The 22,569-nt window shown below is 37.7% G+C and overlaps 2 protein-coding genes across 2 annotated transcripts in view; both read right to left on the bottom strand.

Annotated features, from left to right (window-relative positions):
- Positions 1 to 751: 751 nt before the first annotated feature.
- Positions 752 to 9,819, bottom strand: LOC139135024 (organic cation transporter protein-like). The gene is made up of 10 exons (XM_070702187.1): positions 9,252 to 9,819; positions 8,116 to 8,219; positions 7,813 to 7,967; positions 6,755 to 6,926; positions 5,688 to 5,856; positions 5,399 to 5,475; positions 4,262 to 4,470; positions 3,208 to 3,316; positions 2,737 to 2,946; positions 752 to 1,993 (listed from the first exon to the last, which is right to left on the bottom strand). The coding sequence occupies exons 1-10, from the start codon at positions 9,633 to 9,635 to the stop codon at positions 1,942 to 1,944; spliced, it is 1,641 nt and encodes a 546-aa protein (XP_070558288.1). The 5' UTR covers positions 9,636 to 9,819; the 3' UTR covers positions 752 to 1,941.
- A 1,749-nt stretch (positions 9,820 to 11,568) lies between these two features.
- Positions 11,569 to 22,569, bottom strand: part of LOC139135022 (organic cation transporter protein-like) — a 15,740-nt gene continuing 4,739 nt past the window's right edge. The window contains exons 5-10 of the mRNA XM_070702186.1: positions 22,182 to 22,350; positions 21,154 to 21,230; positions 19,674 to 19,888; positions 15,669 to 15,777; positions 15,059 to 15,268; positions 11,569 to 13,662 (exon numbers count right to left, since the gene is read on the bottom strand). Coding sequence (XP_070558287.1) covers positions 13,530 to 13,662; positions 15,059 to 15,268; positions 15,669 to 15,777; positions 19,674 to 19,888; positions 21,154 to 21,230; positions 22,182 to 22,350 — 913 coding nt within the window. The 3' untranslated portion in view covers positions 11,569 to 13,529. The remainder of the gene's footprint in view (positions 13,663 to 15,058; positions 15,269 to 15,668; positions 15,778 to 19,673; positions 19,889 to 21,153; positions 21,231 to 22,181; positions 22,351 to 22,569) is intronic.

Raw genomic sequence — 22,569 nt, 5'->3', positions numbered from 1 at the left:
TCGATTCAAAAACTGTGTCACACCAAATAATTAAACAAACAAACAAACAACAAACAGAAGACAAACAATAATTAAGCGAGTCGACAATGTATATTTTCGGCGTCTTCTTTAAGTCAGTCGATCATCAGAAATTTGACCATATCATTTCAGATCAATGGGCGTATCTGTCATTAGCTATGAAATGACAGTAGAAACTGTGCAGTTTTAGACAGCGCATGCTCAGTTTTTTCCCTGTGTGTCCGGAAGTAAGATCAGCTTACTGTTTTACACCGAGATCAACAAACCACATGTACATCTACAGTTTAATAAACTCAATCAGCGAACAAAAAAACAACGGCACTATCAAACCGGCTTGCATATTTTGCAAATGCTTATTCCTAGACCCTTTGACAAGAAAAATAAGTTAATACAAGGTATATCACTTACAAGTGAATCATGCGACCCTTCTATCGAAAGTCACTGAAATTTTATGCGTTTTCAGCAGATTTCGAGCTACTACTACTGTAGTTTGTAGTGATGGGTGGGGTGTGGGTGGGGGAGAAAAGCAAACCAACCATACTCCCTGGAGTTATCGTATAAAACGAGAGAGGCACATTTTCCCAGGACTTTGTCTGGAAGAGAATAAACATAGACAGTATCTCATACTGTGAGAGTCCACTGTGTGATCGGCAAGCTTTCATGCAGAATACACTACGGAGAAATCACATCGCACAGAAAACATTCTTCTAAATGAAAGAAAGAGCTTACAAACTTCAATGATATCTGTTTATTCATTTTTACCATACACTAAAGTCAGTGATCAGTAAAAGGGCACTCCCTTCAGACCATTTTACACCTTGAAATTTTAATTTTGCACAAAAAAATATACTTTAATGCCTGAATTCGGCGTGGGACTATGGCATTGTTGTAAAATGAAACGATCAGCATATATAAATTTATCACATCTTATGTGAAATATTTATTTCCTGGTTGCTGGAACATGGCTATCGTTCCCTTGATATTAAAATCGCTGAGGTAGTATTGTGGCATCATGGATGTCATTGCTAGAATTCTATGAAAAGATGCCACACCCTGCACGTCACCATTGCAAGACTTCCATTGGTGACGTCATGATATCCTGAGTGCCTTTGTATGGGAGATTGACCAAATATGATTTTGTAATCATTTGATTCGGTTAAAATTAAAAAAACAGTCAGTACCTCCTTAACTTGGTCATATAGCCTACTAGCACATCTGCTTTAGAACACATATACTTGCACACACCTCGTCTGTGTGCAACATATCATTATCATTTTCAAATAATAAACAAATAATATCCCCAGAAAAAAAATAAAACATATAACCATGTAATAAATTTGAGTAAAAAATTAAAAAAATTTTACGATGATCCTTAATTTACAAATAAAAAAAATCACAGTATAATAACAGTATAGGGTACTGTTAACGACGGAATATGGGCACAACACAAAGACCAAAGTAAAATGTCACTTTCGCCATAGAGGGCGTAAGTGAAAGTAACAAAAAATGTTACACTGACAGGAAATACCATGTAAAAGTAATATTTCATTTCATGACAACCTCAAAGAAACAACTGGCGTTGGCTTTCTCTTCTTGGCCCAATAATATTATCTTAACTCAACTTTCTGGAGTGTTCACATGCTTGGCAGTGCATGCTTAAAAATGTTTTGGTTATGTTGACGGCTGCACAGTCAATTTTGTATGTTTTTCAGCCATTGTTCCAGGTATGAACTGTTGCAAGGATATTATTGTACAGGACAAAAATTCCTGTACGATGTATTTCAGTAGTACTTGTACTCTAAAGGTCATTTAGTTCCTATCTGCGAAATATCACGCCACCTTGTTAAACAGTGTCATTTCAAGCTTCCAGCATGACCATCAACATATATGTTTGTAGCTGACATATGCTTCCCTTTGAGGAACTCATAACTTGTATATTGGGACTTTGGACTTCTCTTTTCCATTTTTGTTCACCCTGTTTGGGAAAAAAATCAACATACCATTAATGATTGTAATGTTTACTTTTAGTAAAACAGAAGATTAGATACTTAGATATTAGAAATATCTAAATGTCGTGATATTATATGCGATCACTTCTAATTTTAGAGTTTTGTTTATCTATTCAGAAATGTTTAGCAAATCAGTTTTGACATCCCGTAAACAGAAAACTTCATCCAGCGATAATATACTTATTTGCTTCATAAGATTCTAAAAAGATGCGAGAATTATCTCCTATTGTCCACAAAAACCAACACATTGCTTTTATTCGGTGCTTTTTTGGTTGTTTCATAAAAACAAAAGATCAAGTGTCTTTTTGGCTGGTGGCGCTCATTGTGACTGAAGACAAAGTGCAGGCCTCTGGTGGAGATGAGGGCAAAAAGTATGTCACTGTGCAATGTGATGCATGTTACAACCTAAATATGTCAGTAGGACCATCTAAAGATATCAATAAGTATAACCATTACAATATGCATTCATTATTCACCACTGTACAGTTACAAACTTCCAATATTTGTCATCCATGAATATTGGTGAATAGTTTCAGCTATTCATATCTCAAGTTGGCAAAGTTTAAACAATGCCACAAGATTTCATTTTAAGCGGTGATATCAACTTTCTTTAACATAATCAATACTTCAAGCATGCATTTACCGAGCATATTCTTTCAAAAACAAAACAGACATGAGTGAAGTTTTAAAAAACCTAGCATATGCTTACTTTCCAAAAAACTGTCCATCTTCAAGTGTCTCTGGTAATTTTCTGTTTCTCGTCTCAGGCAGCAAAAGTGCCAGCAGTCCTGCTACCACTGATGTCACACCCATGACAATGAATGGTAGGGGACCCCAGTAAACATCCAGTAGCATAACATAGGGAGATATAATGCTACCGACACGGGCTGACATTGACGACAATCCCATACAGGTGTTTCTGTAAACAAATTGACGTAATGCACACATAATTTCACTTTTCAAAAGACCCAAATTGAACAGAAAACAACGAAATCTATACATGTACTGTGTTAGGTATATGCCCCTTTCAGTAATACCTCTAACAGTATAAAAGTCTTTCAAAAGCTCACTAACTGATAGTAAAAAAAAATCAACTCCTTCAATGATACATAATTTTTTTCTGTGTAAAAGTAGATTATTGCGAGGTGTATGAGACCCACATATGCAAATCCACACTTACCTGACCACAGTTGGATAGATTTCTGCACTGTATAAATATACCATTGTAAAAACTGCAGCAAGACAGAGTTTGGATACCATTGCTATGGAAACCACAAGGCCAACATTGTCTGAAAATTGACAGAGGGTAGTTAGTTTGAAAATTTGGCATTATAGTGCTCAATATACTTTTGTACCGAGTTTTCATCACAATATGCTGATGAGGATCAACAAAATTGAGGCTTTTGTTCTTAAAAAAAAGGGAATTTTTCTTTAGCTGAGATCTCATGCTTGTTCAAACTGTGCAATATTGCCAGTATAGCATGGTTATTTCATATCTCAACCAATCAGATCGCAGTATTTGCACCAATCAATATACTGGTATGATATAATCATTATTATATCATACCAGTATATTGATGGTGAAGACACTGCGATCTGATTGGTGCAATGAGAAAATGATAGTGCTATATCCATTTATGCTATTTGAGGCAGCTGGAACCCAACCATATGGCCTTGAACATGAATAAAGTTTCTGAAATGCAAATACGTGATCGGTAAATTTGAGAAGGAAACTGAGACTAAAATTGCAAGTTTATCACGGAAATTAATAAATTAGCAATGATAAGTTATGGAAATTGCAGTAAAAACTGTATTTAACTTCAAAATGGTGTGTGCAAATTTTTGGTTCTTGGGATGAGTTGTCTGCAGTGACAAGTTACCAGTACCTATGTACAAGAACACGTGTCAGTTGTGCAAAACCGGAGTAGGTTAACTGTAATTAACCATTCTTGGTACAACAATACTTGAAAAGTACATAACCTTTTACAACATTTTCTGCTAAAATTTCAATACATTGATATAATACTATTGCAGTGTGAACCATGTTAGCATTGGGTGTAACCTCCCAGTTTTGACAAGTTCACACCAGATACACACCATGCAGCAAGCGCGATGTATGGCATGAACTTGCCGAAATCTTCAAGAGTGATTTACAACTGAGGTGAACGCTGTCATTCTATAATTCATATATAATATGAATGTCATATTGAAAATACCTAAAATACATCAATTACCTGGTGGTATACTAAGCATCAAAGCTACACCCCCAACCACTGCAAAGGCACACAGTGACCAACGCCTACCAATAGCATTCATTAAAGCCCATGCGAGTAAACGTCCCGGAATTTCAACTAATCCAGCTAGGAAGAAGGTGAGGTACGGGTTGCTTCCTATCAGGTCCGTGTTGAGAGATATACCATAGTAGACAAAACCACAGGAAAACCTACAAAGTGAGAAAGACAAAATTACTGCCTGATGTTGATGGGGTCAAGGTTGGTCAGTGACGTTGAAGTACATTCCTATCATGAGAGGAAAAGAAGTCTCCTGTCTTGGTTATAATGGATGAATGATTCGCTAAGCCCATGATGCACAGTAAATGGGCTGTAAGATCTGTCGCTCAGAGCATTTAAAGGGACAAAGTCAGCCATTATTCATGAATTTTGTTTGATACGAGATACTATTTAAATTGTTTGAGGTGTTGAAAGATACTGAATGATTGGGTGACTATGCATATATTCAACCCCGGTTTTAGACACGAGAAACGAAACCATCACGAAAGTGAATTAATGGTCATGACCTATTAATTCATTTTGGTTTCATGTATCATATCTAAAAACAGGGTCGGGTATATGCATAGTCACCCATTCATTCAGTATCTTTCAACATGTCAAACAATATAAGTAGTATCTCGTATCAAACAAAATTCATGATAAATGGCCGACTTTGTCCCTTTAAGTATGAAGCGACTGCAAAGAGAATACTCTTGCTCCAAATCTTCCAAGTTTGAACGATGAAACATGAAACTGCTGGCCTAGATGTAAGCCTGGGTAACAATGATGTTTTCCACTGAGAGGTTGGAGTATGTACTGGACATACAATTGAAAACCTAAACTCTTGTACATAAATGAATCTACAATCTACATAGATACATTCCCTCTCAACCCACACACACACACACTGGTACACTAAATAGTGCTTTAATTGATACACACATGTACTCTGATACAGCATACAACACTTACAACAGTGCCGTAAGATGTGCATACACAGAGTAGCACATACAGAAAGACAACATTATGCAAACACATGAGTGTACTAAATTAAGAATATTTCAAATTAAATCTGGAGTAATACCGTTTACATGTACTTACCAATTAAAACACATGAAGAAGACTCTTCGACGTAAACAGGGAGTCCTGAAGACATCTAATAAAGTAGCATTTTGTTTCTGGAAAGACAATGTTGAAGGTGTATATTAGTCACCATGCAGAGTGCAAGGGAGGCAAGAAATTTACTTGTTTGACTCAAAAGGACCTACCATACACATGGTATCCCCTTCAACCTTAGTGACACCGTCCCACTGGTAAGCGTGCGATGAACTCACGAAATCTTATACAAATGACAAAATTTTCAACATATAACAAGAGAAGTACCGTGTACCTTTGTAATTGGTTGAACTTCATCTGGATTTTTCACTTGTAACAATTCTTCATCAAAGATATCGTGAGGTAAGACTGTCTTGTTGAATTTTGCAAATCTTCCGAGGACTGTCTTGGCCTTTTCGTATTTTTTCTTTTGAATCAACCACATAGGCGTCTCAACGATGATACTGAAGGTGTGGGCAAACATGGAAGAAAGAGAACCAGTATTCAGTATGTGGATGATTCCAGTTGGTCTTCTAGGGCTATTGAATTTTATCATTAGTATTCACTTTAGTTCAGATTGGGTAAAAGACATGCATGGGACAAAAAACCTTGACAAAACAGCCATGCAAATCAATGAGAATAATCATCTATGTGTACAAAACAATGCAGAAAATTGCAACAAAAATCAAATTTCAATAAAAGAATAGAATGAAATGTGCATCACAACACAGATGCTCAGGAAGTAGAGCATATTTTAGTATAGAGAAGAGAGAAAGGTTTGACAGGCTTTTACAACTATGAACATGACACCAACAAATAGAGTACACAATCAAATAAACTACATAGAAGTATTGCTGGATAACTCAGACTTTTATTGTCCATCTTTGATACATGCTAATATGGGTTAAGTGTTAGATTTGGGACGAAAACTCCTTCCCCCTGCATGGGAAAGCTTAAACCTAAGTCAGTCATTTTGGAGACAACGATTTTTCCCATGATTCAGTGTGCACTCATCGACATTCAATTTGAATCTGTGACCTTCCAATCAGCTGAATTTAAAAATGGCGATGCTAATGCAGCTGCATACTGACCTGTGTACTTTGACACAGTGACTACGCCTTGGTACTCAACTTGCAGTTGATCGCCGCTGTCACGTTCATACATGTAGTACAAGCGTGTCAAACCTTCTTTACTATACTAGTGTAGGTGCTTGACTTCCTGAGCACCTCTGTTTTACAAAAGCTGTCCATTACTTAAGATGGCTGATAGGAAGGCAATGTTTATTGCAGTACAAATCCAAACAAATTGTTGGTTCCCCTGTTTAAAAACGCATTTAATGTTGAAAACTACAGAAAAACTCACAAGAATGCTGGCAGATAGAAGATCCACATGAGACCTGATATGAGCTGAATCTGTCGCCAGTTGCCATGACAGAGGGCTGCTAGTCCTCCAAACATCATGTAAAAGACACTGAATGCGATACGGAGTATGGTTCCACATCTTGTCCGATATTCAAGTCCTATCATTTCCATGACTACAATTACGAAAAAAACAAACATTGAAAGAGCAATAAGATTCCTTCCCGAGGCACAGATGTAATCCTGAGATGTATTATGCACTCTAAGAAATGATGTTTCACTCATCTATGTGAAACATTAAAAGATTTGTCTTCTTCTTCAGTGTGATGATTGCACTGATTAGATCAAACGATTTAACATGTCACATGCTCATTCTGTATGGTGATTCGCTACAACAAATCACATGATGAGACAATAGATAAGTAAAGTGCCAACTGTCTCAAAAAAATGAGGTTGATGAAAAGTTGTCATGCCCATGCATGAAGTGATGTCTGCAACTTGGAAATGATGGCAGGTGGTCAGTGTGATATGAGTAGCAAGGGGTCAGAGGTCAAGAACAATTTTTGTTATAAATCATGCCGTCGTAAAATAGTTGTCACAATTTTGATGAAAGGTCATTATCATTCTGTTTCTTTTTTTATTCAATGTCAATTTCCATTTTCATTGAAATTTCACATGCTTCTTGAAATATGGGAGACACAGACACAACTGGACCATTGCTGTAACTTATGATAAAATAAGTGAAATTTCTACTGCAAAAAATGTGCATACGTTTTCATCTTCCAAAAGTGTGTTGAAATCTAAAGTATTGGCCTTACGATCACAGTTCATCGTGTACAATGTACAGTGTTATTTTTGACAACTCAATTCCAGTCCAAACTAAAATTAAGTTGTCAACAATAACATATTACACAACGACTGTTTTCACAGGCTGAATTCTTGGAACTTCGACAAGACTTAGGGAATGGAATAACTTTTACGAACATAACAAAAAATACTGGGAAAAAATTATTCTGTGTAAAATGACCATAGACGATGAAAGCAATTATTGGCTGCACTGACCTATGACATTGCCTGTGACATACAGGGAATGAGGGAAGATGCCCAAAAAGAACTGACCAATCAGAAACATGATGTAGTACGGAGAAAATGCTGTAATGACCGCAGTTGCCAATGAAAGCACCACGTTGACGAGGAAAATCGGGCGTCGTCCAAATCTGAAATGAGAATTATTAAAGTCAATACATGCAAATAAATCACAAGACAATATCCCTGACCTCAGCACAAGCAAAACCAAATCAACATGAGAAAGGCAACTGTGAACTTGAGCTGGTCCAAAAGAAATTAAGTGTATATGATACTCACATATCAGCAAGTTGACCAAAGATGACGACTCCCACCAGGTTTCCAAGTGGCAAGACGGATTTTGAGAGCTGCCTCATCCAACCATTGTCGCACACAAGATCATACTGAAAAACACAAAAGTTTAACTCTGTAACTGTGCCAGTCAATCTACCGATATGTTGACATGATTCTCGATGAACTCTCTGTACAAAAAATGATGACATCATCATCATGGTAACGTGGTCATTTTATTCCAAATATTTGCTGTTTCTGCAAGGAATTGGCCAAGAATTCATGAAAATCAAATCTTTGCTTAACTTATTGCGGATATAATTGATTGATGATAAAATAATTTTGATGACAAGTCAGTGCAAGATTACCCTGGTGTTTACCTTTGCAATATTTCAATCGCATCATTCAATATTACCCTGTAAAAACAAGTCAAATATGAAATATGACTTTATTTATTATTACTTCTGAACAGTTGAATTATCTTATATTAACTTTGAATTTCTAAAGATCGTCCATTTCCAAGACTTTTTCAATAGAGAAATTCCATTGACAACAAATCCACAGCTGAAAATGGAGATCTGTGAAGTGCTAGAACATTTACAAACTTCTCATTCAACGAGATTGCTTGTAGTGAAAGTGTTTTACAAGACTTGAAGATGAGTTGTTTCCCATTGCAGACTTCTGATTTGCTTCAATAAACTTAATTTGTGGCAGGTTGTGTTTGTGGCTATGTAACTGCCTTGCAGTTCCCTGCGGATTAAGCTTTAGCAGTATAAACATCCTTCTGTACAGCAAATTTGCAGCAAGCTTGAACAAAATTTGTTGAAATAGATTTTCATCATGTGCGTGACCCTTCACCTTTCATTGATACCCACCATCATAATTTGTGTATGTTAAAAATAAACACAGGGCATCTTAAAAATCAAAAGCCGCCAGCTCTCCCTGGCTGCGAAAAATCTGCATAAAAATTTGAAAATGTAAAAATGTTGCAGGTTACAAATCCTGACCCCCTACCGAACTCAATATATTGGACGGGGACTCAAAGTATGGTGAACACGTGAACTTGTGCACCTGGAAAGCTTGAATGTAATCAACAAATACCATGAAGTGTACGTGCCACCTCTGTGGTTAATGGTTGTACTTACTTCGATAACGACAGTGTTTTCATACCATGTTTTATCATACACCCATCCTTGATCACAGTTGATCGTCTCTTCGCTTCGAGACGAACAGACCTCGGCAGAAATTCCCTGAGAAACGTTGACAATATCATACCGCTTACATTTGTCCCAAGAAATGTATCTCCCTCCCGAGGAATAGGGAATGGTGCAGTTCTTCAACGGTGACTGGTCGACGTAAGTCTGATTGTCGTATACTTTACAGTAGTGGTCAGCTGAAGCGCTGTAGAAGGTATTGCCCATTTGGAAGAAGGCGGTGCTACCAGTTATAATCCATACAGCGATAAATTGTATTTTTTGGTAGCGGCCGAACCCACCTACGGTACTAATTATGTCCTCGTAATGTTTCATTGTGAACAGTGGATATGCTACCAACCACGCAGTCAATCAAACGAGGGCATCTACCTCACCTGCCGGCTCTGGTTTTGCCAAATCAATAGGCAGTGCACGTGTATCGAGGAACTTTTGGTTGCATGCCGCACTATTACTACCATGTGTACAACATCATCAACAGGCGACCTAGTTGGCCTTAGGTCAGCGTAGTGACCTGTCACGTGATCCTAAGGTCACGGGAAGGAGTGGGCCACAGTCGCTTGCGGTTCGATACACGGCGGTGGCTTTTGTGCACAATGCATATCACAGCGGTCATCGCCGTGTATCGGACCACAAGCTACTGTGGAATGGGCGCTCCGTAGCGATCCTGACACACTGCATTCAAGGTACCGGGGAGAGGGGGAGTTGGGGGGGGGGGTGACACAAATAAGTGTATTGTCTGAAATTTTTGTTTTCGGCCACAGTCCCTCTGTGTTTCGGCTAAACGTATCAACCGAACATGACTGATTGAAAAAATAAAAATTGACTCAAGTGAAGGCATTTTTACAGAGAACTCTATGGTTGAATCTTCAAAATTAATCATGTTTATATCTCACTTTCAAAATTCTATTCTACTGGGGCTGTACGATTCAACGCTTTCTCACACAAACATGTAGCTGTTTATAGACTGCATAGTCCGTCAACATGTTTATTTATGGCCGGTATAAAACAGCTTCGCAGGAGAGCAGGATTAAACTTGTCAAGAACTATTATTCGGAAGTGACACAGCATAGGTTGGTCGACACAGGAAAGAATACAAAGGGGACGCGTGTATTGACATGATTTTTATCTTTACATATCAACAATATGAATTCTAACTGACCCTTTCTAGAAAATGCATGAGCAGGCTGAGAAATAGCCACTCGAAAAGGTGTCTTTGGCGGAGACATTCGCAAGTATTCATCATTTTGAGATGGTTCATCATTTTGAGATGGCAACAATAAGAATACTTTTTTTCTAATTCTCGTGCGCGAATACTTGGAAAAATATAAATACTTCAAGAACACGGTGTGTCACGGCAGACAATGTTATATTAATATTTGTAGTATTTCACTTACAGGTACGCGCTCTACAGTTCTGAACGAAGAATTTACCGTCATCGATTCCCTGTGTCGGCATTACCGCTGCACCTAATTTCTGTTTCAATTATTTTCATGTCGTTGGTTGAATCTTGTGAGCTATTAAAAAGGAAAAAAAGACCCCACAAAACAAACAAAGGAAAAAACAAAAATGCTCTACCCACGAAACAATGAAAGAACAATAAAACAACTCATCATTTTGTACGAGACGTAGGTGACAAACAAACATAATTTTTGCATTAAAGTAATCACGTGAATCACGGCAAAAGGATTTAAACTTTCCGCTTTGCCTGTCGACGGTTTTGGTCAAGAGTGTGTTTATGGCATTGAAATGCAGTTGACAAGAGGGAATAATGAGAAGAGACAATGATTTTTCCCCAGATGTCTAACTGGCACGATTTATCTTTACACGGCCCCTCGGAAGGACCTTGATCTGTACAGTGCAGGTGCAAAATTTACATGTTTTTAGAGGAACGAAGTTGGGGGCTCATACTTATGATTCTACACTTGTTATAAGCGTGCACGTTACATCGCTGTTGTTCATCGGATGGCCCGTAGTCGTCAAACTACATGTATTCATAGAGATTCAATTTGGTTTATGCAAGACTAAAACGCCAGGTTTAGTTAGTCTTCTTCTTAGGTGTTGACCACATTTCGTACCTCCGACTTTCGGTACCACGGCCGCCCCTTTTAGTAATTTCTCATCTCAACCAAAACAATATACAACTTCTAGCACTATGTTATTAATTCTATTGTAGGAAGTACCATGCTCGGAGAGTCCCTCCATCAAACTTGATGCTATATAGTGGATTGCAGTGACAAAAACTAAAGCTCCATCCCAAAAGTGTGATATTTAATACCGACAACAGCACATTTAACGCCAATAGCTTAAGAGAGTCTTTATTATCTCTAAATGCCTCCAATATATAATACCAAATGCTGATGATAGTAAACAAATTACCAATACCATTTGTTCGATGCATGGAGCATTCAAATTGATATCCATAATTGTAATGAAGACAAATGCCTTGCAAAATTTTCAAAATGTGGCCTGCAATATAAGTGGGTTATCACTTGATAAAACATTCAAGATTCAAACACCAGTATCTCATGATTTGATGTAAAGGATAGCTTAGTGCCAGTCATTAAAAAGATACCAAGACTATTGTAATGAACGTCTATTTCCTAGAAAAAAAACCCAGATAGAATCTATACGACTATCAGGTGAAATCAAAGCATGCAACATGTAAATAGAATGGCTATTACGATACAAACAATTGGCTGCAATGATGGACTTGTTAAATGAATGCATAGAACATAACTGCATTACAAATTACCTAACACCTACTGTCGTACGTATACAATGCCCGGTACCTATCTAATGTACGATTTTGCCACCTGACTCATGAAAGTCTCAGGCTGTCGATCATATTTTCAATATGTCGGATTTCTGCAGCTATAAAACACATAGGATAACAGAAACAAACGTGAAGTTTTAGGTTACGGGACTTTTATACAAGAAATGCCTAAAAAGTTGAAGAGCTACATATGAGCTTAGATAATTCCATGAATAGACATTTTTGACACAAAACTATTACAATGCTTTAAAAATATTAGCTCCTATCTCAAACTCTTGTAGTGGTGAGAAGTCGACTTTTTACCCACAATGCATTACAATATAATGTAGTTCGCCCCCTTAGCACAATATAAATACGTAAATAGGTATAATATAATAAACTGACGAAATGCATGAGACTCGTTGAAAAAATGCATGATCATCAGAAAGCGAAGCACATGGTAATATGTTCAATAATCCTTTAAGACAGCTATGTCATTCCACAGCTGCAGCGATATTTTGGAAACGGAATTCTCATATGAAAGTCAATAATGCAATAAACTAGGTCAATTTGTGACACAAATACAAATCTATCGTGATTCTGTTTATAATATTTTTTTTAACTTATTATATTTATCATCTACAACGATATCTGTCTTCTTCACCATCATCAATAACAGCCACCCTACATCGTATCCTCTGTCTTCTGCCCTGCAATCTTTATTGTTAAATTATCGAAGGGAAAATCAACATTTACTATGACACAAATGGTTAAAGCCATCTGAACGGAAATAGTTTACTTATGCTGCTTTCAATATCTTTGCGATTGAAATGAATCTTGATCACCTTGATGTTGATACTCACTGTGCCATAAGGTACATTTTGATATGCAGATATGAAAACAGTGCGCCTGCCGCAACGACGAAACGATATTAGTTTGAAGATTCGAGAACTTCTATTGGCGATATAGTACGGTGCTTGGTTTTTTTACAGAGTTAATCAAAGTTTGAAATTCAATGTACCCATACAGTGGGCTTCTTACTTACGGGCAATGTGTTGGCGCATGCGCGAGCAAATAAACACAATCGTGTCCAAGAGTTTTTGTTTCGAGTGCAGGAATAATTCCGAAAAATCTCAGAGTCACCACTTTTTATGAATATATGACGATTTATACACTTTAAAAATCGAAATAAAACCGTCAAGAATGTTTTGCAACCCCAACCATACTTATTCTAGATAATATTGAGTAATACAGAAATATCAGAAATCCCTCGTTCAAAGATAAAAAAATCACCCAAAACTCGAAACATTACCACACCCTGAAAAAATCAAAGTCATTGAATCTCTCTTCTTTCGGACGGCATCTTCGCCAGATCGAATATTTCTCAAAATTTTAGGCATACCGTTGCCTCTTCCACTCAAGTAATGCCACACCACTCGTTACACTCGGTACGGTAATTACATCATAGGTACGGCCGCATCACTAGGATGATCTGCCTGGGCAAGCATCTTGTACTCAAAGCTCGGTCTTCGTGCAGGCGTAATATCATTTCTTTCCTCGGTATCCGTCTCTCTTTTCTTGTAGTATTTCCTGATGGAGGAGAACAAAATATGACAGAGCACTTTGAAGAGATCTCCTCACTTACACAGTTAGTGCTTGTCGCCTACAACCGTTTCACGCACTGTCTTTTTGTATTTCCTAAACTTTGTCGCTTGTTGCTCAGGGCAAATTTAAAAGCCGCCAAATCCTGGATTCTTTGCTTGAATATAGTATGTAGCGGAGCATGATTTACACAGAGAATGGTAGTTAGTGTGGTTTCAAAACTGCAAGTTAAGTTTAATTTACTAGTATCTCCTTTTCAGAGATACTGAATCAGTTTAGTGAAATGACCAGCAGCCGTAACTTTTTGTGATTTTTGCACTATACTAGTTTGTTACACGAATGACAAGTTTTTGTTCTTCTCCCAAAACTACGTTGAAACACCTTCTATTTAGCTTGTCAACACAGTGATTATAAGACTTGTCTAATGCAATGTTATTCTTCACCTCTAAGCTTTAAATTTAATTCTGTTCCGGACCAGAATTCACTTGCCAACAATAACAATGACACTATCATGTACAGGGAGTTGACAGTCTGAACACTGTACCTCAACATGTTCAACATGCTTTAGAAGAATAGGAAAGAAACTGTAGTTGACATGAAACACAAAAAATGGTGAAAAAGTCATCTACAGCCACTGGCCCTTTGGTTCGATGTCTTGAAATATTTGTTGAAGTTTTAAAATGGCAATTGGATTTTGGTGGTTTTAAACAAAGGAAGCTTGGGCACAGCTATTTAAGGTAGAATACATCTCGGGGACAGACATTCGGATTCTCAATTTTTTAAATGCTTTTCTGATCTTCCACTTGTGGAAACTCATTTTAAGGCTTTTGGAGTAAGAAAAAATTTCACCTCTTAGTTTTTCGAAACCGAAAATTTTATTTTCCCGATAGGGATGGCGGCCATTTTGAATTGCAAATATTAGTAATGTTAGGGAATTTGTCTCTTGTATACACCTTTTTACGGTGACCTCTGTTTTTTCTTGATTTAATAAGAGAATGGTTGAGAATTTCATTGAGGAAAGTTTGGGAAAAAAGTTGTAAGTCTTTCGCTTTCGAGACGCATTCTACCTTAATATTATCTAATCATTTACATTTTAGCAGTTGTAATATAATGGGTAAGTTTAAATACTTTGTCGTCGCACCTGTTTGACAAAAACAAAATACCCCGTTTTGAACTTCCAGATTGATCGATTTTATGCATAGTTCTACAAACGTAAATGTTGCTTTCTTGTTGTGATGAGTATAAAACACTCGCAAAGGACCATATTTATCCAAATCATGATATTAGGCTCCTCCTAGTGTATGTGACATGGTCAGTTCTCCTGAACCTATACATATTCTTCGACAAATAATGTTGCATTTAAATAAAAAGACACGCAACTTACGTGCCAAGCGTCTCGCCGTCTTCCAGTGTCTCAGGCAATGATACGTTTCTCGTCTCCGGTAACAAGAGTGCAAACAGTCCCGCGACCACTGACGTCATACCCATGACAACTAATGGCAGGGGACCCCAGATCACATCGAGGAGCACAATAAAAGGAGATGTGATGCTACCGAGACGGGCTGACAAAGATGAAAAACCCATGCCGCCATTCCTATAGAAAATGTAATATTTCAGGAATTCAGTTAAAGTATTCGCGCCTCTCTCTCTCTCTCTCTCTCTCTCTCTCTCTCTCTCTCTCTCTCTCTCTCTCTCTCTCTCTCTCTCTCTCTCTCTCTCTCTCTCTCTCTCTCTCTCTCTCCAATCAGTTACCTATAACAATAAAATTTACAAATTCCTCTGTGTGTATGTATGTATGTATGTATGTATGTATGTATGTATGTATGTATGTATGTATGTATGTATGTATGTATGTATGTATGTATGTATGTATGTATGTATGTATGTATTTATGTATGTATGTATGTATGTATGTATGTATGTATGTATGTATACAGTACTGTACTGTACTGTACGTAATACTGGACGCAAAAGGAACAAAAAGGAGGAGTTACCTTACAACTGTTGGGTAGATTTCGGCAGCGTAGACAAAGGCAATGGTGAACACTGCTCCAATGCACAGTTTTGATATCATAGCAAAGAAGATAGAGAGCTCCACTATACCTACAGTAAAATGTAGAAAATGCATTGTTACAAGGCAAGAATTATGTAGTCACTATATTCATATTTATTTACTCTTATGATGTATCGATATATTATAGGGAAAAGTTATTGGACGGTCAAACTCCAATAGGTTACGGCAGTAGGTGTATAATAATCATATTGATTTACTCTTATGTTCTGAATGATTAGGGACTCTTATTAGTCATTGTTATAAGTCAATCACCTTGCAGTTTAATGGACTTCAAAATGAGCAGAGTTCAAGGAGTATCAGTGATTCAGCAAAACTTTTATCTTGCTTGAGATATCTTGCTTTAAATAGAAAGTATATCTTAAGGAACAATCGAGGACTGTCACAAAACCGGCTTTCATTAAGTGCGAACCAATCACTCGATGTAAATTTGAGATCTTAACATTGTATGGAAATATATTTCAATCTGTGCCCAATGGACGACCATTTTAGTAAATCAGTACGATTAGATTGTAGTTTCGCTCATTTAAGGGAGAATTTTATGAGAAAGAGCAGAACACGATCCTACTCATACCAGTCTAACTGCTTGTGAGCCTCTGCTTTGTTGATCGTCCAGTACCTCATCATACAAATTCCCCCAAGCAGACGATACGTCAGTATCATATGGTGGAGACATCCGACGGGTAGCAAGCAAGCTCATTCATAGAAGTATCTGACAACAAGGAGTGGACGAAGATATACACTAGAATGGATAACGTACAAGCACCAGCAGCGATAGCACCGGAACTCGCTGCATGGCAAAGGGGCATCAACACCCACTCAATGCCATTAGAGAGTCGAACGATGATAGTTCCTTCGGTATGGAACCCGGAGTGTAACTCTCAATCACAGGGAATTCGTACCAAGCAGAAATTGCAACGGGGGATTGATATAACAGTTTGATTACGACAGTGTAAGGCCCAATCTATGATTGAAACTTGAATCAGCACTTGTGACTGGGGCAATTGAACAACTTGAGATACCGAGCTGGGATTTAGTAGGAGATTAGTTGTGCAAAGGTCATTGATTCCGTTGACATTATTGTGATAGAAGTGCCAAATACACTTTTTGTATGTATCTTTGTAGATTTTAAATGGGGTTGGGCATCGTTTAATCTGGTCTCCCTGACAACGACAGTATTGGTCCACATCGAGTTCGAAATACGTGGTCAGATCTGTCGCTACGCCAAAGTAGGAGGACAGTCCCGTAATTTGAGTATAACCCCTAGGAAAGGAATTATTCTGTTGATGGAGTGGCGAATAAGGGAGTTGCACTGGAAACATGATAACCCTGGGCAGCTGGTGTATGGTGTTCATATTGGTGAGAGGAATTAACATTTTAACGTATAAATTTTTATGAGTGTGATAATGAATGATTTGAGCTTGTTCATAATAGTATTTAGGGTGTTTATGAGCTATACGGAAGTGAGGGTAGTGCCTTTTCAATAGCCGGTCGACAGACTGAAGTGTATTCTTAATATCGGCCGAACTAATTAATTCGGGGGTAAGACGATTTTGCACTAAACATTTTAACGCAGCCAAACGTCCCTCGAGTAAAGCTAAAATTCGTAGTAGATATGTAAGCTTCCGATTTAATTCAATATACGTATCCAATACCTCATGTATCGTTTGGATTTCGGCGGCTAACATTTCTTGAGTGTGGCGACCAGCATTTATAAATTGACTTAGTGATTCTACTGACAACGTAAGAGCCATGTCCTGATGAATATCATTGAAGGAATTCCAAAGATTATCAAGTCGACTATTTGTTAAGCGAACGATAGATGTGAAATCTTTTTCGAAACTCGAAACAAACTTTGTTGTTCGCCGTTGGGATTTCTCAACTTTTTGTACGTGCCGTGCTAGAATGTGAACATCACGAATTTTAACTTTACTCGAGGGACGTCTGGCTGCGTTAAAATCTTAGTGCAAAATCGTCTTCCCCCCGAATTAATTAGTTCGGCCGACATTAAGAATACACTTCAGTCTGTCGACCGGCTATTGAAAAGGCACTACCCTCACTTCCGTGTAGCTCATAAACATCCTAAATACTATTATGAACAAGCTCAAATCATTCACTATCACACTCATAAAAATTTATACGTTAAAATGGTAATTCCTCTCACCAATATGAACACCATACACCAGCTGTATAGGGTTATCATGTTTCCAGTGCAACTCCCTATTCGCCACTCCATCAACAGAATCATTCCTTTCCTAGGGGTTATACTCAAATTACGGGACTGTGCTCCTACTTTGGCGTAGCGACATATCTGTCCACGTATTTCGAACTCGATATGGACCGATACTCTCGTTGTCAGGGAGATCGGATTAAATGATGCCCGACCCCATTTAAAATCTACAAAGACACATACAAAAAGTGTATTTGGCACTTCTATCACAATAATGTCAACGGAATCAATGACCTTTGCACAACTAATCTCGTACTAAATCCCAGCTCGGTATCTCAAGTTGTTCAATTGCCCCAGTCACAAGTGCTGATTCAAGTTTCAATCATAGATTGGGCCTTACACTGTCGTAATCAAACTGTTATATCAATGCCCCGTTGCAATTTCTGCTTGGTACGAATTCCCTGTGATTGCGAGTTACACTCTGTCGATTTCTTCCTCCCCGCTATGATTACCACTTGTCAACCAAATACTTCATTATCTATTGTACACGCCGCAAATACGGCTTATCTTTCGACTTTTTATCCCTCCGATGTTACCATTATCATAACAATCGAAATGCATATTGTGTAGGTAGAGAAATCCGGTGTTTCCCTTTTATTAAAAGTACTGAAAAATCTGTAGCATAGAATTATCCAAATTTTTGTCTACAAGATTAGTTTTACCCATGCTAGTCAAATGTGACTGACACCGAGTCATTGAAAGTATTCTTAGGTAAGGCTGACATCCATATCTAGACTTGTTCTTGTCACAAGCAGAAGCAAATAAAAATTTTGCAGGCATCCTTTGCTGGTGTCCATCTATATTGCCCTGTGTTGTAAATCCCCACCTCAATTTTTGAACGTTGAAGATTCGATCAATTTCTAATATTCTATTTTTTTTAAACTGGGGAGGGTCACAAATTTTTCAGCCTTGCTTTTAGGGGAGGGTCATAAATTTTTGGACTAAATTTTGGGGGAGGGTCATGATTTTTCGGCCACTCTCTTGCGAAATCCCCCCGCCCCCCCGTGCTAATTTACGTCCAGTCCCTAACATTGTATGGAAATATATTTCAATCTGTGCCCAATGGACGACCATTTTAGTAAATCAGTACGATTAGATTGTAGTTTCGCTCATTTAAGGGAGAATTTTATGAGAAAAAGCAGAACACGATCCTTCTGGGCACGTTACTGTATGGTGAAATCAAGTCAATAAACCCTCCTCATACCAGTCTAACTCCTTGTGAGCCTCTGCTTTGTTGATCGTCCAGTACCTCATCGTACAAATTCCCCAAGTAGACGATACGTCAGTATCAGCATCACAACCCAGATGATTTTCCTTGCACGACAATTTCGCAAAACATAACTCAAACCAATTTAAAATTTTTACGACACCTATTCCTTGATATATAAACGATTTGTAGTTTACGTGATGCCATACATCTATCGCTTCCAATCGCTGAAAGTGTACAGTTTATCATCTTCAAAGACCCGACTTTGTGTGTAAAGTTGTGACTATGTATAGCGAATATTTCAAATAAGTGCGGTGAGGTTTCTATCGTCTTGGAGTCTGGGAGTAAAGTAAATGAACAACATAAATTTGCTAGAACTTTCTGATATATGTACTGAGCGGCACTTGTAAGCTATCCGTCAAACAGTTCTTTATTCGATTCGTTCGAAATTGATGAAGGACAACGATGAACTCCAAAGAATCTACACTCACTCTTTTTTGGAGGTATGCTCAGCATCAAAGCAATGCCGCCGACGACAGCAAACCCAGAGAATGACCAGCGCCTCCCTATGTTCTTCATAAGCCACCAGGCAATGAAACATCCGGGTATTTCGACGAAGCCAGCCAGGGTAAATGTCATGTAAGGGTTGCTGCCCAGCTGGTCGGTGTTCAGCGATATTCCGTAGTAGAGAAAGCTGCAGGAAAACCTGTGGGTGAATACAGGAAATTGCCCATAGTCAGGTACTTTCATTTTCTTTCTTTCTTTCTTTCTTTCTTTCTTTCTTTCTTTCTTTCTTTCTTTCTTTCTTTCTTTCTTTCTTTCTTTCTTTCTTTCTTTCTTTATTTATTTATTTATTTATTTATTTATTATTTATTTATTTATTATCTCATGAATCAACTGATTTCCCCGCTTACGGGTTCATGTCTGAAATAAAAATACAAGTGAAGTTGAAAAAGGAAAAAAATATAAATGATACACCGAATATACACACATAAACACATAGTACGACATGTATGAATCGAATGAATCAAACAACAGCTGACATAAATTATAAAAAAATAAAACATTTAAAATAGTCGTTCGTTGAGAAATTGGTCCCAAAATGTGTGCGCCGTAGAGCTACACTGAGGAACATAAAGATTAATTTGTGCAAGTACGTTAGATATGCTGTAATCTAAATTAACCATTCCATAGAAAAAAATATTAATTAGAAGTTGCCGCCTGCGCTTCAATGTAGGAAGCTGGAATCCTCTGGAAAATCAATCAATTGCATCTATATAAACGGGAAACTCTTTGCAACGGCAAAATCAATTAATTCAAGGAATTTTTAAGTTTATCAAGGGATCCATTATCATATCTGTTTTGGAGTTTTGAGTATGGCCGAAAGAGTATAAATGTACACCGTTTCCTTCAAAAGTACTACACTTCCACAGCTTGCTGTATTCATCGTGTATGTTGTAAAAAGTGTTACTAACTGGTATATGTAGTTTATTTATAACAAGCCTGCCAAAAACCTGTGGTCTGTTTCCAAATTTTTATGTGGTAAAACTCTTCATTGAGAACGTCATTCATCCATCCTAAGCTTATCACTTCTGTACATGGGATAAACTTAAATTACATTTTTGTAGAGACAGTCTTTTAGAAGTGTAAGGACTTTACAGTGCTATTCAGTTTCACCGACACTGGAACAACGTAGGGACGTCGCCTGTTGAAACTATCATTATGCAGCATGGCAGTGACATATACGAACTTGCCAATTTTAACCAAAACAGCTGAAACTTGCAATGAAATAATTTGTGGAAGACTGCACTCACATTTTAAGCAGGGTGATATTCACGCCCAATTAATTTGTCGGGCATAAAGTCAGTACACTATTAAAATGCTATATGACAAAATTAGAATACACTGAAAATCATATTATCAAAGGCTACCATTGTACTGCTTAATAAAGTTGAGATATATTTCACGTACCAGTTAAAACACATCAGCAACGTATTTCGGCGTAGCCTTGGACTCTTGAAGAGGTCTAACACTGTATAGCGACGTGGCTGAAGAAAAAGTATTATGAAAAAATAGCTGTTTAACACGCCATCTAATTCAGTTTCTCAAAATTTATTCGTAATTAAATTTAAAACATTTAAAACACACAGAAGACATATGGCAAGATGTATAACGTTTCGAAGGTGACTCCTGCCTGATACATAACTCGTTTGTGGAACAGAGGCACCTTGGGGGTTGTTGGGTATTGGCAAGACCGTGTGGACACGAACAGTATGCAGTACCACTGAATATGAAATATGACTAATTCATCGTTGGTGGGTGGGTCTTTCTGATTAGGCTGTCATTTACTTGAATACTCTCTTCCACAAAAGTCACCCCAATTATATAGATGGACTGTGCTTAATAACTGTATTAATTTTGGAATGCGCTCGTTAACAGGTGATTCTGTTCGCCACGTAGTCATGTCAAACGCATTGCTCGACGCAACACAGATGAGAAGCACAATGTTAAAACTGGCATGTTATTAACGTCAAATGTTATCGGATATACTTGATGAGTAATTGTTTCTTTTGATACGCTACGAAATGTGTTCCAGCCCTCCCGGGAAATGTTCAAAACTTTTTACGTGTCACATCCTCCAGAGAAAGTTTGCTGACCATCGACGATTTGTACGTATTATTTTCTTTTGTTTTCAGGTCTTTGACTGGGCTGATCATGTGGCGGCCATCACGCCAAGGTTTCATTTTGGGTTTGACTGCATGCAACTGCGTGTTTCACCCGTAATAACCCAAAGAGTGTTTGTTCGGATCTGGACAATTTTTATCCAATCGATAGTAGGTTAATTACATTCTAAATGTAGTACTGTAGTAACAAGTTTGAATATTTCATCTGCCAAAATTCAATCAGTTCAGCAAGATATTATCCGATTGGAAACAACAAACATGTAAAAACACAACTAACGGAACAAGTTGCGCCTCCGTAGCCACACCAAACCTCACCTTGACCTGTATGACTTTTTCTTTGGATTTCAAGAACGCCTCTTTATCTTGTTCAAAAATGTCGTCCGGCAGTGTTGTCTTGTTGACTTTGGCGAATTTCTTGAGAACTTTCTTCGCGTCATCATATCTGTGTTTTCGCATCAGCCACATCGGTGTTTCGCATATGACACTGTAGAAAAGTATCAAAATGATTAAATACGTCTGTTGTATGTGCCATGGTAAAATAGAGGGTGCAACTCACAGCTATATGTTGTTTCTTATTGTTACATATTCGACCAGTTTACATGATGTAGACCTGTATCGAGTGTTTTAAGTGTACAACATTCAAACGTTATTTGTTAACTTCATTTATTGGTTAAACGAAAAAAAAATGTGAAATCAAGTTCAT

The sequence above is a fragment of the Ptychodera flava genome, chromosome 6 (genome assembly GCF_041260155.1).
Source record: "Ptychodera flava strain L36383 chromosome 6, AS_Pfla_20210202, whole genome shotgun sequence".
Lineage (NCBI taxonomy): Eukaryota > Metazoa > Hemichordata > Enteropneusta > Ptychoderidae > Ptychodera > Ptychodera flava.
The sequence above is the reverse complement of the archived record's forward strand: the minus strand, read 5'-3'. Positions and strand labels throughout refer to the sequence as shown.